General features: G+C 32.6%; 2 protein-coding genes and 2 non-coding genes across 4 annotated transcripts; 3 read left to right on the top strand and 1 right to left on the bottom strand.

Annotated features, from left to right (window-relative positions):
- The first annotated feature begins 1,721 nt into the window (after nt 1-1,721).
- On the top strand, nt 1,722-5,548 carry LOC146951085 (uncharacterized). Its single transcript, XM_085747045.1, has 3 exons — nt 1,722-1,845; nt 3,728-4,296; nt 5,012-5,548. Coding segments are annotated over exons 1-3 (780 nt in total). The 5' UTR covers nt 1,722-1,844; the 3' UTR covers nt 5,222-5,548.
- Nucleotides 5,549-7,470: 1,922 nt separating this feature from the next.
- On the top strand, nt 7,471-7,542 carry TRNAT-UGU (transfer RNA threonine (anticodon UGU)). The gene has a single exon. It is a non-coding gene; the product is annotated as a tRNA-Thr (tRNA).
- A 156-nt stretch (nt 7,543-7,698) lies between these two features.
- LOC146951083 (serine/threonine-protein kinase-like protein ACR4) lies at nt 7,699-11,676 on the bottom strand. The gene has a single exon (XM_085747044.1). It carries the CDS (start codon nt 10,758-10,760, stop codon nt 7,995-7,997), a length of 2,766 nt encoding a protein of 921 aa, XP_085603170.1. The 5' UTR covers nt 10,761-11,676; the 3' UTR covers nt 7,699-7,994.
- A 5,276-nt stretch (nt 11,677-16,952) lies between these two features.
- On the top strand, nt 16,953-17,034 carry TRNAS-GCU (transfer RNA serine (anticodon GCU)). The gene has a single exon. It is a non-coding gene; the product is annotated as a tRNA-Ser (tRNA).
- The last annotated feature ends 332 nt before the right edge of the window (nt 17,035-17,366 follow it).

The raw sequence follows: 17,366 nt of genomic DNA, 5'->3' as shown, positions 1-17,366 counted from the left end.
TAGGCCCGAAATTTCAACACAAATTCATACCAACCTCCTCTAAGGTGACATTCATTTCTTACTACCTTTTCAAAACACATAGTATTGCGTGTAGTAGGTGAACAATAATAATGTGAAAATTGTTGTTCACACATGTGTTTAAGCTGAAACACAATAGTAAAATACCGAAATACCCCTTCGACAGTTAACTGCCGTGGAAGTTAACAAAATCAAATATGATTTTGTTATACTTAATTTGCATTTAATTTCATTGATTGATTATTTGTTATGGAGAAAATGAGAGGGAGAAAAAATTAATTTGCATTTAATTTCACTTTGAAAAAAAATGAGATTTGAAGTTCCGCGGCAGTTAACTGTCGAAGTTTCCGCGGGAGTTAACTGGCGCCGGCTAACTTCCGCGGCAGTTAACTGCCAAAGGAGTATTTCAGTATTTTACTAGTGTATTTCAACTTAAACACATGTGTGAGCAACAATTTTCTAATAATGCTGATGATATCAAGTAATGTATTGATAGCATGAGTATGGTGGGGTGGCTGGGCATAGGAAAAAAAAACTATAAATTTAAACTTACACTCACTAACTTCATCATCCTATCATTCACTCCGCAAAAGCATCAAAACAACAAAAAAAAAAAAGATTAAACAGGAGAGTTGTCTTCATTTTAATGATGCTAATGGCTTTAGCATATGGTTGTGCGTCAGGCGGTAAAAGGTAAAACTCTACATGCTTCCGCATATGTTGACTGATCTTTTACATATTACATATAAACCTTAACTTAAAAGTTAAAAGGACGATTGCTATAGTTAATGGAGTGACAATTTATACCGATAGCAACTGTCTCTAAGACTATCTCCCTTAAGTTGAGGTTTATATGTAACATAAAAGATCAGTCAAGATATATTATGATGATCCCATATGTTTTTTTTTTTACTTACAAAAGGGTGCTTTGTTTTGATTTTTAAAAATAAAATGATTTTGTTTTTAAATTTTTTTAGAGATTTTTGATAAACAATTTTTTTTGGATTGGACGATTGACGAAATTTGTTTCATGGTTAATTAAATACTTCCTTCGTCTTATAATAAGTGTCATCTTAACTATTTTCTCTATCTCAAATTATTTGTTCATTTTATAATGATAATACAACATTTATTATTCCTTTTCACTAACATAACCTTATTTATTTCATTTCAATTATCTAACTACCGCACTGACTTTAATTAATAAGGGTGCTATAATAAATTAAACATAATTTACCATTAAAATCAACACTATTAATCATTTTCTTAATAACTGTGTAAAACTCAAAAGGATACCTAATTTGAGATGGAGGGAGTACATAATATCAACATGAAAGGAGCGCAAATCCCAAACAATTTTTAAACATCGTTTTGCTAAGTTTATGTTCGATCTTGCCGAAGACTTTAATTTTTATTGATTGTCGAATAGTGATACACACATTTCATTCTACATGTACACCATTTAATTAACAATCAAGTGATTGAACTCAAATGACTAATGAACTTTCCATATGACGAATTGTACAAAAGAATCCAATTTTGACTAGGGGTTAACACATAGAAAAAAAATGCTTTAATCAATCAATTTATCAAACAAACTTTAAGGGGGCCTATTAAGCAATTTTCGAAAAAATAGACCCAGGCCCATTTTATACGGTACACAGAAAGCTACATACATCTTTCCATACCTGATCGAATCCTTCATCTATGTTCTGAGTGAATCTTCTCTGAACCAAACACAAAAAAAGAACCAAAAATAAATAAATTCAATTTATTTTTCAAATTCACCATTTCAATTCCTTCAATTTGCATCACACTAATTTCTCAGTAAGCTTCTCTTTTTTTCCCATTTCGTAACTCAATTCAATTTCGATTTTCAATTTTAGGGTTTTTTAGTTTCTTTTCAATTACTGCATTACGTGTCTTATATTGAATCTACTGAATCTCTTTTCTTTCAATTTGTCTATAGAATTTCAAATAGAATGAGCTAAGTAACTCAAAATTCGAGCTTTTTTTGTTTTTGTTTGTTAATTTTGTTAATCTGATTTTATCACAATACTTATGGAGGTTTTAACATAGGTTAATTAAACCCATTAATTCAATTTTGCTTGGATTATGTAGAGATATACTGCATTATGCACCTTTTGGGTGTACCCTATTGTTTGTGCTGTTTAATTTTGGGGGTAAAGGTTCATTATGATATGATGGGTTGTTTAACAGTGCTTATCAAATTGAAGATTTTTTTACAATTGGCTTGCTTGTTTACTATTGATGGGTTAGTTGGTTCATAACCATTCTAAAAAATGTGGTCTAATTTTTGCAAAATTCTAGCATTTTTTGTTTGCCTGTGTAGCATTATTTATATTTGATTTACAATAAGCTGCTGAAATGTGGAGAACAAACAGAGAATACAATTTGCTTGCTTCTTTTAGTAATAAATAGGTATTTTGAGTTGTAATGTTTTAGTTGTTGCGCTGTCTTTCTTCTATGTTTGAGCTGGGAGAAATCATGAAGAACATATTTTTGAGACCTTATAACTCAGTAATAACCATCTGGAATTCTGGATGCCGTTAAGTTTTATCAAATCCAAAATTTATTAATCTATTAAGATTAACTTTTTTTCAAAAATATGAAAATAACCATCTGGATGCCATTAAGCTTTACCTAAAGATTGTCAATTTTTTTCTTTTTCTTTTTTTCATTTATGTTTTTGGGCTTTGTTATATTTGTTTTAAGTTGACTGATCTTTATGGCATGTTTGTTGTTGTACTTCAGAAATATGTGAATTTTTCCTTCGCTTTGATTTTGTGCAAAGTCTTTTTGGATTCAGCATGCTAACTTAACTAGTAATCGGTTTTATTTGTTTTTTTTTTCTTATAAGAAATTAGGGCAGGGGAAATTATTATTAATAATCGGTTTTATTTGTTGAAGTGGAGGGTATTTGTCAAATATTTAGTGTCATTCATAGGGTTTCCTGTATTAGCAACTTTGACTTGTATGGTTTTCTCTCTTTGATTCATTGTACAGTAAAAACTCTATAAATTAATAACGTCGGGACTGGAGAAATTTATTAATTTAAAGGGTTATTAATTTATCGATAAATTAATAATTATTAATTTAAAGAGTTTTTAAGTAATTATACTGTACATACCAAATAAAAAGGCAAATTAGTCTATGTCTCTTAGAATTACGTTGCAGCGAACCTTGAGACTCAACGTAAATTAGTAACTACTGTGTTCACATGCATTGGAAAACAATAATGACTTTTGAAGTACAGTAAATGTAAACAAGAGGAACAAATGTGTTCAATGTATTCTTAATATATTTTTTTTCAGTTTCTATGAATTATTAATTTATGATTTACTTGGGGCCAAAAATTATAAAGGGATCTCCGAAAAAATTATTATCTTATTATTTTATCGAGTTTTTCAATTTTTTACATTGGCCCAAGTCAGGACCGGACAAATTTATTATTTTAGAGAGTTTATTAATTTACCGAGTATTAAATTAAAGAGTTTCTACTGTAGTATTTAGTTTAAACCATAGGGTTTCCAAAAAGGATAATTTTGGAATTAATACGATATGTTTCTTCTTCAGTTCTTTCATAATTTTTATCATCACTGAAGCAGCATTTCATCTATTTTATACACCGCTCTGTAGAGTATCACTCGGCAATGAAAGTCTTATATCAAATTTTTTGTTGGTGCAGTGGAGATTGAGATTGGTGACTCCAGTAATGGTGAGGCATTAGCAAATGCTACTATTGGAGAGGTCAATAGTAGCATAGCTGACAAAGAAATAATTGAATGCAGTTCTTTCGATCCAACTGATGAACAGGATCAAGATGATAATATGACTCAAGATTCTTCTGGAGTGGACCAAATCACCTCAATAGTTCCTGTAACATCGGTTATGAGAACAATTGATGAACCCTACATCGGCCAGGAGTTTGTATCCGAAGCTGAAGCACATGCATTTTATAATTCATATGCTACACGTGTTGGATTCGTCATACGTGTAAGTAAGCTCTCAAGATCAAGGCGTGATGGATCTGTTATTGGGCGGGCTCTAGTTTGTAACAAAGAAGGTTTCAGAATGCCTGACAAGCGGGAAAAGATTGTAAGGCAAAGGGCAGAAACAAGGGTTGGTTGCAGGGCAATGATTATGGTGAGGAAATTAAATTCTGGTCTATGGTCTATAACAAAGTTTGTAAAAGAGCACACACATCCTCTGACACCTGGAAGAGGCAGAAGGGACTTCGTTTATGAGCAATATCCGGTTAGTCATGTTCTACCAGTTATTTGCAGTTCTAGAAAAGTGTATGGTCTGTTTGGTTTATGTCCCCCTTTTTTTTTTTTTTTCACTCTTTCCTGTACAAATCTTTATTTAAAAACATGAAACATAGTAAAACAGTGTGGCATTTTTATTAAAAGTGAAAAGATTAAATGAAAGGAGAGATGGAAATAAAAAACCAAAAGGCCCTTAAATGGGCATAGTTTTTTATTTTTTACAATGAAAAATCATCGAGGTACTTCTGAAACCATTAGAATTTAAAGGATCTCATCACTGATTTTTATTAAGATGTTCATCAATCATATTTGTAGTACTGTTTATAACTTACACTTGTTTATGCAAGAAGAGAAACTAACCAAAGACTTCAATGTTTATATCTATGCTTATTGATTTCCATTTTAATTTATCTTCGAGGTTCTGTATCAATCCATACACATGAAAAATAGGTAAAATTACTCCCGGGGGTCTATGCACTTAACTTAGAGTGTTGGATTAGTTCTTTAACTCTCTTTTTTATCTTCCCAAATCGATACTTCGAGTTTCTGGAGTAATTTTGCCAGGTAAATATTTTGGCAACAGCAAATTGATACTTATGTACAAGTAACTTGAGCAATTCATGTTACATGTCTTTGGGACCCCTTTTCAGTCCCCCCCCCCCCCCCCCCCACGTCTTACATATTTGTTTTTATGCAATTTCCAGAGTGGACACGACAGAGTTCGAGAACTAACTCAACAGTTGGCTATAGAGAAAAAGCGAGCTGAAACCTATAAAAGGAACCTTGACTTGTTATATGAGTACATCGAGGAGCATAATGAAGCTGTTTCAAAGAAGATACAGCACATAGTAGAGAGTGTGAAGGAGATGGAAGCTAAAGAACAAGAGGGTCAGTTTCAATTGGCTGTTATCTAGACTCGTAATTCTTTATCAGTGAATGAATGATGGTAGATAAATTGTGCAATAATATAGTTGCTGACCATTGAACTTGTAACTCAGTCCAGCTTTAGGTGCAAGTGAGTTCTGTAGTTCAGTTTGTTAAGTTCAATGGAATTCAATATTCATTGGATTGCTTTATATGCTTGATACTTTAGTTGTTAGAAGAGACTAGTTCAGTCAATGTACAGGTCGTCCTCTGAGTCCATTCTTGTGAATTAATGCTATCAATATGACGACTCACAGCAAGCACAAGCATGTCATTCCCATGATAGAATTTTCTTATTCCATGGTTAATTTTGTAAATTTGATTCATGGCTGGTTTTTCTTTAAAGAGTCTAACGACATCACTTAGTGGGATAAAGCTTGGTTGTTGTTGTTGGTTGTTGTAGTATAACGACAACGCTCATAGTCATACCTGCGCCTCTAAACATGAAATGTTCCACAGGCTTTTTAAGGTTACTTAAAACATCTTCATTTAAATATTAGATAGATTCAATACGAAACAATGTGTTCAGTGTTCACATAATGTATGGGCATTCCCCCATCAACTTTGAATAAGACAACTAGCATTAAGCTTACAAGCAAGGTTTTGCAACTCGAGAGTTTACCTCAACTCGTTTTGTCTAGGTAAACTCGACACGAGAACTCGTACGAGTTTACCTAAAATTAAAGTTATATAAAATTTATTGTATGCATGATATATATATATATATATATATATATATATATATATATATATATATATATATATATATATATATATATATATATATATATATATATATATATAGGGATTTGCTAGAACACACCCACTAGTTTTTATGTGGGAGTGTTTTAGCAAGCTACACCTTAAGGTGTATTTAACTACTTTTTAGTTATAACTTGCTAAAACACACCTTCTAAAAAATAAGTGGGTGTATCCTAGCAAATGCCTATAGAAGTTGCTAACATACACCCACTTATTTTTTAGAAGGTGTGTTTTAGCAACATTCACCTTAAGGTGTATTTAACAACTTTTTAGTTATATCTTTGCTAAAACACACCTTAATAAAAACTAGTGGGTGTATCCTAGCAAACCCCATATATATATATATATATATATAATATTGTAAATAGGTCAATAGTACAAAATATGACTTAATTACAAAGGGAAAATATACCGAACTACCATAATAAAACGTTATGCTCAACTTAGCATCAAAATACAAAAATTAACGCACAAAATCATAAGTTTCTAAGCCATCCAAAAAGGAATTTTCCAAAGTTGTTAATAAAACTTTGCAAAAAATAAACAAGTTAATGAGAAGAAGGTTAGGGTTTCAGTTTAGAGAACGATGATGAAGGAGAAGAGAAGAGAAACGTTGTGTTGTACGTTTTTTAGAAGAAGAAAAGAAGCGTCGCGCGTTCATAACACTGTGATAATGGGCCGAGCTTCAAAAATGAATCGGATTTTAATTGAAAACCGACTTAAAAAAATTGTTTTTAAAAGGTAAACTCGCAAACTCGGACGATTTTACCCAATTTTACCGATTTTAAGCCGTGTTAACTCGGTCAAACTCAGTCAACTTCCCGATTTTACCAAAAACAAGTTTACCTCCGAGTTTACACGATTTTGCCACCTAAAAACGTAAACTCGGGCGAATTTACGTTTTAACACTCGATTTGCAAAACCTTGCTTATAAGTCATAGTTGAAATAATGCACAAATTGTGCATAATACAAAAGGAATGAACCAATTTTGAAATCCCAACAACCTTGTATCTCGTCATCAATGGTACAAGAGAGGCACGAATGTATAGTCTTCACTCTTCACTGTTGCTCAATTATTATGGATAATTTCTTTGACTTTTACAAGCACAACAATTTTGACTATAGTAGGTCTCATAAACCCATAATCCACAAGTCAATTGATGAGCAAAGAGGATACCGAAATTGGAATAAGGAAATAGCTTTACAATCAAAATTTAATGTTGTTTACTGTGATTTTGTCCTTTAGTCCATGTGTCTTTTTTATCAAACAATTTAAGAGGACTCTTGTATCTTGTCTTACATTCTTACCAGAGACAACACCTTCACGAAAGGATAACCAAAAGATAAAATTACACATCTACTCAAGGAAAGTACAAGTACTCAAATACAGAAATGTAAATTCATGTATTGTATTAGTCATTTATTACATTTTATATTACGTTATATAGATATGCGGATGAATCTTTTCAACAACAAGCCCTTATAGCTCAGTGGTAGAGCGCCAGTCTTGTAAACTGGAGGTCCGTAGTTCGATCCTGCGTGAGGGCAAATAATTTTTTTGCATAATTTCATTTTTCATAAGTTGTATCTTTTTTTTTTTTGCATAATTTTGGCTCTCAATTATTCCATAACAACATAAACCAAAATTATCATTTCTTCAGAGGTTATAAAATAACCATTTCATGATCTTTTTAGTTAAAAAAATGAAGCAAAAACAATGTTGTTATATATTTTGACACAGCTAATAAGCTTTACAGTCAATAAAATGAGATGAAAGTTACATTACAATACATTGCATCAAAGAATGAAAGCTCCACTAATATTCTAAACTATAGCTCTCAGAAGATACAATACAATTACAAAACTAAATAATGTCACATTTGCATTCATAATCAAACTCAATTACAGAAAAAGTTAAACAAAAAAATTACATTCAACACTAAATTAACGTAGCCACTAATAGCATATTCTTTGCAACATAATCATTGCTTCCTCCAAAATTAGAAGTTGTGTTGCAAGAAGAGTCTCTCTTGAGGAGAAGCAGGACCAATTTCTTCCTCAAGACTTCTCAAAACATCACCTCCACCACCAACAACATTACCATAGTTTCTTCCTTCAACAATCTTCACTTCAACTTCACCTTCTGACCCTGAAGACTTTCTTCTTTGAGAAGAAGTTACACTTGGAAAAGTTATCCAAGAAGGTGCTCTAAACTCAAACCTTTGATCTTCACCTTCGACTACATCGATTTCTGAAGCCGACCGATTTGAAGACCTTTGAGATGTTTTCTTATGCATTCTATTACTTCCTAAAACAACCTCAGTTGGCAAAATTGGTTGATCAATACAAGGACTTCCCATTAACATTGCTAAAGCTCTTTCCAAACTTGTTGTTACTTTGTCCATTGAAGGCCTATCTTTACCTCTCATTCTCACACATTTACAAGCAACATTTGCTATTCTTCTCAATGCTTCAATATCCGAAGGTGGTTTCAAACAAGGGTCTAAAATCGAAGCTATATCACCTGATTTTATTAATGGAACTGACCATTGAACAATGTTACCTTCTTCGTATTGCATATCAATAGCTTTTCTACCACTTAGAATTTCTAATAGTAGAACACCAAAGCTATAAACATCTGACTTTGTTGTGAGGTAGTGAAGTCTATAGTATTCAGGATCAAGATAACCAAGTGTTCCGGCCGGTAACTCGGCCAGTGGGGAGCTACTATCTGTTGGACCTAGTAATGACAAACCGAAATCCGAAACTCTTGCATTGTGTTCTTCATCAATGAGTATGTTTGAAGATTTGATGTCTCTATGAATCACCGGTGGGCATGCATAGCCGTGGAGATATTCGATTCCTCGAGCTGCTTGGACCGCAATTGTTACCCTTCTGATCCAATCTAATTGCTCTTTCAACTCTTTGTTTTTGCCATGAAGGTGTTGATGCAATGATCCATGTGCCATGTACTCATATACAAGTAGTCTTTCACCTCCTTCTTCACAATAGCCTAATAGGTTGAGCAAATGAGCATGGTTCAACCTAGATAACAAGTCAAGTTCTGTGTGAAACTCTTTGGAATTTTTCTGCATGTTTGGAGACATAATAGCCCTTTTAACAGCAACAACTGTTCCATCTTTGAGAACACCTTTGAACACACATGAAAAACTTCCTTTCCCAACAATTGATTCTTCTTTGAATCCACAGGTTGCATTTTCAAGTTCCTCATAGGAGAACTTCTGAGCCCTTCTTATCTTGATCTCCTCCGCGTCCGGTCGAACCTTACCGTTATCCTTTTGAACCGAAGAACTAACATTGAGTCTCTTCATCGAGTTTAACGGTCTTGTTGAACACTCACAATCTCTTAGCTTGTAGCGAACATACATAACCGCGGTAATAGAGACAGCACTGACTATAAAAACAGCAAATACTATCTCACCAACAATAACTATCAACTGCATAGACCAAAATCTTTCATTTTTCTTCCCACCGTTAGCAGCATTGGAAGAAGAGGAGGAACAGTTTGAGAAGCATTCAGGTGAAGAACAAACAGAACAATTATATTCGCATAGTATATCAGATTTCAAATTGCAACCACTTTTCTGATACATTTCATCAGGACAAACACCACTGCATGGAACACAAAGGTGAGAATTTGGATCTTGACAAATTAGACCATTTTGTTGATCCTTTTCAATTTCATAGTAACTTGGAGGACAAGGTGCAGACAAACACTTTCTTGTTCTCGGTGAAACAGCCAAAGGTAGAGAAGTTGGAAATCCAACACCCCAACAAATAGATTCAAGAGATTTTGCAACAAGAATTCCACAGGTAAAATAATCACCAGCTGCAATGTCAAACACTTTAATCCCTTTAGGAACTTTTGTGCTTGTTTTCAAATTTAACCCCCAACAAATCACTCCATGATCATAGCTCTTAATGCCACAAGCATGAAACTTTCCTCCAACAACAGAAAGCATAGGATCATTTGGAGCCAACTCAACATTACCACCTTGTCCTTGATTAGGTATCAATGAAATTTCTTCCTCCAAATCCAAACTTCTCCCCCAACAAACAGTTCTAGAATTCACACCTTCCAAGATTCCACATACATGATACCCTCCACAAGACACCTTCTGAAACCTCATTCCTTGTGGAATCAACCTAATAACTTGAGTACTAACCTCATCACCCCAACAAAATACCGTCCGATTCTGCGAAAAAAGTCCACAATTGAACTCAGAACCTGCCGAAATCGATTGAATCTGTCCATCAAACACATAGTTCTTTGTCATATTGTATCCCCAACAATCAACAAAAGAAAAGTTCCTGTGTCTTCCTGTCAAAGGTTTCCTCAATCCACAAACATGATAATCGCCGGCACTAATTTCTAAGTACTGAGCATCCTTAAACATAGGTTGTGGCACACCCATTTCTATATGGCTACTACTTCCCCAACAATATGGTTGATTTGAACTCATTAAAAGTCCACAAACAAAACCATCACCAGAAGTTAGACCAAGGAATGGAAACTGAGATGGTGTTCCATAAACTATGGCTGAGTTCCTTCCATAACATGTCACAGTGTGAGATCCATCTGATTTCAAGCCACAGAAAGCAGAACCTTTATCTCCATAAGAGACAGCAATTGATGACATGGAACCAAGACCAGTTACTTTTGACCATAACCATGAAAAAACAACAACCTCAAATAAAATAGTATTCAAAAGGTAGGTTGAGAATTGTTTTCTTGAGAACCCCATGATACCTAGAGACTCAAAAACTTTTATTTTATAACCAAAAAGGTTGAATTTTTACTAATAATGTTGGTTGGACTTGAGACATCACATACTCTTGTTGACTTCCACCTTTCATTTGATGAATAAAATATACCTATTGATTACTCAGCAAGAAACATGACAAATATTGTTGTTTAAGGAGTTCAGAAAAAGACTAAAAAACTTCATCTACAAAGATATGGTTTTTTTCCAAAAGTTTTCATGGAAAACTTGTAATGTAGAACAAAAGGACTAAAAAAAAGGTGGGGGTGTGTAAAATAGTTAGCAAAATCAGAATCTTCATAGTGGGTTTCTAGGGCTTATTTGCAGGCAAAAACAAAGGTTTTTTTAGTGGATCTTGTATACATTTTGGAAGGTGAAAAGAGAAAGGTCATTGAACTTACCAAGATGAAAAAGCTAGCTTCAAGTTCCAATTCTTTATCAAGTGAAGCTATTGTCCTTAAACTTGTAATGAAACACACATTTTGTAAAAGTTGGTAGAAACTCTTGTTGCACCATTTTCTTTTTTTGTAGGTAAAGACTATAAGAGATATATGAATTGTTAGAAGAAGAAAACAAACAGAAAATGGATTGTTGAAGGGTGGTTTAGAGGGTGGTGACCGGCAAGGACATAGAAAGAGGGTGCAATAAATGAGCTAAAACTGCTACTTATGAAAATGGGGTAAGTGTAGTTGGAAGCATTAAATGTCAAAGTTAATGCTTGTTCATGTTTTCATGCCTGGATTACTGTTACTTACTGCACAATTTTACTTTCATCAAAAAAGAAGAAAAGAGAGGTGAATGAATTTTGTATATTTACAACCAATACCAACTTTGATATATGAGAACAAATACAACCTTTACACACAAAAATATTTGAATCCTTTATTTTTCTGGTTGGTTTGTAGTTAATGGAGTTGGTTTTTTCACTATATATACTTTTCACTGATTTACATAAACTTTCACTCTTTACTCACAACTTTTACTAGAACTATAGTTAGTGCTGCTGGTTCAGTGGTACTTATGCAATATTTTTGGTCACTAGCTGCATGGATATTTGATATGCTAGCACGCATGTTTGAATTTAGAATTATTTACTTTTTAACATGTAATGTGTATGAGTTTTGCCGCTAAAATCTTTATAACAAGAAAGTTGTACTAGAACTGCTATGTTTTAAAAATATTTATGGCGAATTATTGAGTTGAATAATCATCATATTGTTTTTAATTTATTATATACTCAGACTATTCATGTTTGATTAAGTTGACAGCCACTCTTCATCTGTCATATGTCAATTTTACATTTAATTGTTTTTATTATACTTTGGACAAACATTTAATTATACTTGATCATAATCAATGCATGAAAATATATTATTTTTGTAACGGTAATGCTTGATTTATTTCTTAAAATTTATTTACTCTTTCTGTTCCCTTTTTTTTTAAGGTTTCTCTAACTCACTCAATAAAACATTTTCCACAAACTTGAACTTTGAAAACAAAAAAATAGTATAAAGAATCTTCTAATAAATACATAATTAAAAAGAAGACGGTTCTAAAAATATAGTAAAAGAATTTTTCTAACAAAATATCCAGGGTTTTTATTTCCTAGTATGATTTGAATTCTCACATTACTACAACTTTCTTGCAAGAAATGAAGTATGAAATAACAACACCTCTCCCAAATAATATTTTATAAAATATATGGAAAAAAAAAAATCAATGCACTCTTATTAAGCAAAAGCTCTTTGATGCATGATTGATAATGAGTTAGTTGAGATTCCAAAACTTAGAAAGTTTAATTAACTGAAGACACCTTAATTACTGAAAAGGGGAAGAAGAAATTAACAAGTAGCAATCATAATTAATTAAGGCTTTACATGCCGAAAAACATATTGGCAATTACTCTTGCATATATAAAGATAGTTTACTCTTTACATTTACAACATGGTTTTCATATTGTGTCTCTCTCTAGAAAGAGTGATACAAACACTCATGCCGAAAAACATATTGGCAATTACTCTTGCATATATAAAGATAGTTTACTCTTTACATTTACAACATGGTTTTCATATTGTGTCTCTCTCTAGAAAGAGTGATACAAACACTTTTGCCTCATTACTAGTGTAGGCTACATTTTCCTAACACATGTTGAAGCGCTAATTGTAGGAAAATTCACTCTTTAACACAACTCATGATGGAAATAACGAACATTGACGATGACTTTGAGTAGTGTGAATGGACCCTTATTTAATGAGAACTCAATCATGCAAATTGAGCTAACTAAACAAATCGTATCTGTGGTCATATGTAACTTGTGGAAGTTCCTAACCCTCCATATCCTAACACGTATACATCATTGTTTTTTTCATAAACTAAAATGGTTTATCCAAATTGACACAGAAAATAATCGAACTTGATACTTTAAGGAGGAGCACACTTCAAGATTTCAAGTCAACATCGCAAGACCAACCCAAATAGGTTGATGTACATCATTGTTAAAATGATTTTTAGTATCACTTTAGCTAATAACTTTTTTTGTGCGACGTTGTTAATGTTTTTGATCGTCTGATCTCAATTTGTATATGTGTGATTTGAACCGTACGTCTTTGATCATCAATCACATGTAACTACCTAATTCTCCTAAGGCAAGGGAATCTCAATCCTAATTGATGTAAGATAAATCCTCATTTGTACTGGCGCAAATCTTTTGTAGTCACAATTTCAAATCAAAAACATTTGAGCACACCAAATGAAAAAAATAAAAATAATTTAATCACGTCAATCAACATCATTTAATATTTTTATTTATTTTTTAATATTTTTTTTATTTGATGTGAGTGTGTCCAAATATTTTTCATTTAAGATTGTGCCCATAAAAGAGTCGCTCCATTTGTACTCCCTCCGGTCACATTTATAAACAACTTTTACTTTTTCAAAATCATTAAATAAGTGATGTATCTAAAATATAAATAATATAGTCTAGATATGTACTTATTTAATGAATCTAAAAAAACAAAAATTGTTCATAAATGTGACCGGAGGGAGTACATATGATCAAATGTTTGTAAAATAGAAGCTTACAAATGAAGTGTCAGCTAATAAAATGTTATCTATATTAGTCGATGAATTATGAAGCACAATTAATCTATCATTTTCCTTAGCTCCAACTTAAACAAGTGATCCTATTTAGGGGGGAAAAAAACTTAATCAAGCTATCGGCACAGTAGTTAGTAGTTAATCCACCTTATTTAAGATTGTGCTACCACAAAAACTGTCACTCTCATTAGCCATGAAGATTAGATTATGGCAATAAACAACTCATTTTAGTAGAGTTTTTTCTTCTGAATTATACAGCATAGTCGAATTAAGCATTGGCTATAAGTATAACTTATAACTAGATCTTCTTGCCAAAAAAAAAAAACATAAGTAGATCTTTGGTCTTTATCAAACATTTGACATTTCCTTTACTTTTCTTTACTCTATTTAGATTATGTAAAGTGATTGGTATATAAAGGTTCTCGTATACGTTTTTTTTTTTTTGGTACATAACCGTATACGTATTTATTTATTTATTAAAAAATGAATTCTAACGGGGAGTCAAAATTCAAATTCTAGGTGGAATAGATATCCACATTTATCATTGTTGATCTTTAAAAAAAAACATTATTGTTATGTTTTATGACTGAATTCAAACTCAAGACGTCATATTAAATTAAACAAAAATTGAAATAAGTACATTAAAATATTTTTAGAGTCTACTGAGCAACTTTAAAATAGTATTGAAATAAGTTCATTTAAACATTTTTAGAGTCTACTGAACAACTTTGAAATAGTGAAATAAAATAGTACAATATATTTAGTTAGTTGTTCAAATTTCTTTTAAAGTTATTGGTCCTTACCGAACCTAAGAAATACGACATAAGAGCTAAGTGAGTGCTAAAAATGGTGGTGATTGGCTGATAGCTCCACAACGGAGGTGGTGTACATGAAAACATTGTGACGATCTAGTAAGTAAGCACATGGGGTTGAAGATTAAGGGATAGTAATAATGTATAAGAGTACATATCATGTATAAATTGCTAATTTTAGCATTAGTATGTTGCATTACAGCAAAATAAGAAACATACCATGTTAAGTATTAGGTCAAATTGGGTCTTTTATGTTGAGGTTTGGTTTCATTGTTAAAATAAAAACCACAACTCAAACCAAACTTTAAATAGATAAATTACATAAATTCATCCAAACCAAACACACTCTTTTACGATTTTGGTTTAAATTGGTTCGGTCATGCAATTTTCTATTAGATTTGTTCAGTTTTAAACACCCTTAATATCTTCAAGAGCCCTTGGATGCAGACCCATCCCTGACCGTTTCCCGCTTCTTTCAGCCAGGAAATTGGCTGTTTTATTTTCCCCTTGTTGATGAAGGTCATGATGTGTTTACTCAATTTTATTAATTAAAAGAAAGACATAAATTTTATGATTTTATTTTTGGTCTCACCATTTCCGCTCGTTAGTTAACTATCTTACCCCTAGTCTTATGCAATGCAATTTAAATTTCACCATCAGGCTTTGAATTTTGATGTTACGGTGTGTCGTGGGGTCTAATGTTAAGATCTTGTTTACATTCGGCAAACACTTTCTACATTGCATGTGTTGTGCTACACTAATACAACTAAAGTTATATGCAATAAAGGAGATGTGGACATACTATTAGATTATACTGCGTGAATTTGTTTTGCCTTATTTGCCTGGTGACAGATTTGCATGAATTATAAGTCGTACTGTTTCTCAATTTCTTTTATAGAAAAAGTGTTATATCCCAACTTCCATGACCCTTTCTCTCAAACTTTTCACAAAAATGTTTCTATTTGGTGGAAAGACTTATGTGAACTTGGGAAGGTGAGATGGAAAGATCAAAATTGGTTCTCCGAGTTTGTGAAAAGAACATAGGCAATGGCGATCATACCTTCTTTTGGAATGATGTTTGGTTGTTGAACGCCTCGCGTAGAGAAGTCTTTCCAATATTATTTTCCTGTCCGTCCAAAAATCTTATAGCATTAGCGAGATGAGATCCGCGAGGGAAGGACCACGGAGTTGGGATTTCAAGTGGTAGAGGAATTTCTTTAAATGAGAAAAAAGATTTATTCCAAGAGTTATGAGGCTGGATTGAGGGGTTTTTCATTGGCCTTGAAGATGACTGTTGGATTTGGGTACTTGACTATTCTGAATTTTTTCTGGTTAATTCGGTATATGTCTCTTAACAAAAAATTCTTACCAGAGTGTATTTTAATTATGGAAACTCGAAGGGTTTTGAAAGCTAATTGAAAGAGTTTTGCTTCGCCTAAAGTTTAAACTATTGCATGGAAGACTTTCTACAAGAGGAAATATTTTAAAAAGGAGAATCCTTAATGATGGTTTGGTAGCGTCTTGTGTTTGGTGTCCGGGTACCTTGTAGGTGGAGGACCATTTATTTTGTATATGTAAGTTCTCGAGTTCGATTTGGTACCAAATTTTCAAATGGGTGGAATAGGTGTGGTGCTTTCCGGCTCCATCACCACCCTTTGTGATTATTTCTCTTCCTCTCCTCTCAACAAAAAGCATCGCCATGGTTTGATGTTGATATGGCACACTACAATATGAAAGATTTTGAAGGCTAGAAACGGTAGAATTTTTACAAATAAGAATGTTTTAATAGAAGATTTAGTAAATGATATTAAAGTCAATTTTTGGAGATGGTTCTCGAACTCTCATTTGTCTTCTTTATTAGGAGGTAATTTGTCTCTTGGTGGATCGAGTATCCCTTGTACTTTTCCCCATTTGGAGGGTCGAGTACTAATTGTACTTTTCTCATTCTTTTCTAATAATTTATTGTTGCTTTTCAACAAAGAAAAAATTACTTATTTATTTATGGGTAGTTTTGTTTCAGTCAACCATTTTCTTCATCAAATTTATGATTGTTGTCTATATCCTTGACAAACTCTAAATTTTGTGAGTAACGATATTATTACAAAAACCATAAGATTAAATTCAACTGCAAAGAAGAAAATCGAGTTTTGTGATTTCTGTATAAATAAACATGGATACATACAAGAAATAAAATCCAACTGTAAAGAGTCTGAACTCATTAATGCACTGGTATATATATGTATTCGCGGAGACAAATTAACAAATCGACGCTTTGGCCGAGTGGTTAAGGCGTGTGCCTGCTAAGTACATGGGGTTTCCCCGCGAGAGTTCGAATCTCTCAGGCGTCGAAATCTTTTTTATTATCAGGCGTCGAAATCTTTTTTATTTTCACATTTTTTATTTTTGTCTCTTGTGATTATAAAGTTTTTTTTTTTTTTTTTACGCACTGTGATAATAAAGCTAAGCCATAGAAACACAAGCCAGATAAGACACGCATATAGTTTGGACTTTGTGACGTGACGGTGCCATCAAATTTGCAGTTCCATATAAAAGTTCTTTTTTTGATATGCAAATTCATAAATACTCAAAGTAAATAAAATAAAACAAAGGGAAAATGTTTTGATACTTGTATTTTACCTCCTTTCTTTCTTTGCATTTTCGTTTATCCCCAGCAAGTTTT

This window comes from Medicago sativa, chromosome 2 (assembly GCF_051527215.1).
Source record: "Medicago sativa cultivar Bolivia chromosome 2, Bolivia_mono, whole genome shotgun sequence".
Lineage (NCBI taxonomy): Eukaryota > Viridiplantae > Streptophyta > Magnoliopsida > Fabales > Fabaceae > Medicago > Medicago sativa.
Note: the sequence above shows the minus strand (reverse complement) of the source record. Positions and strands in the feature narration are given on the sequence as shown.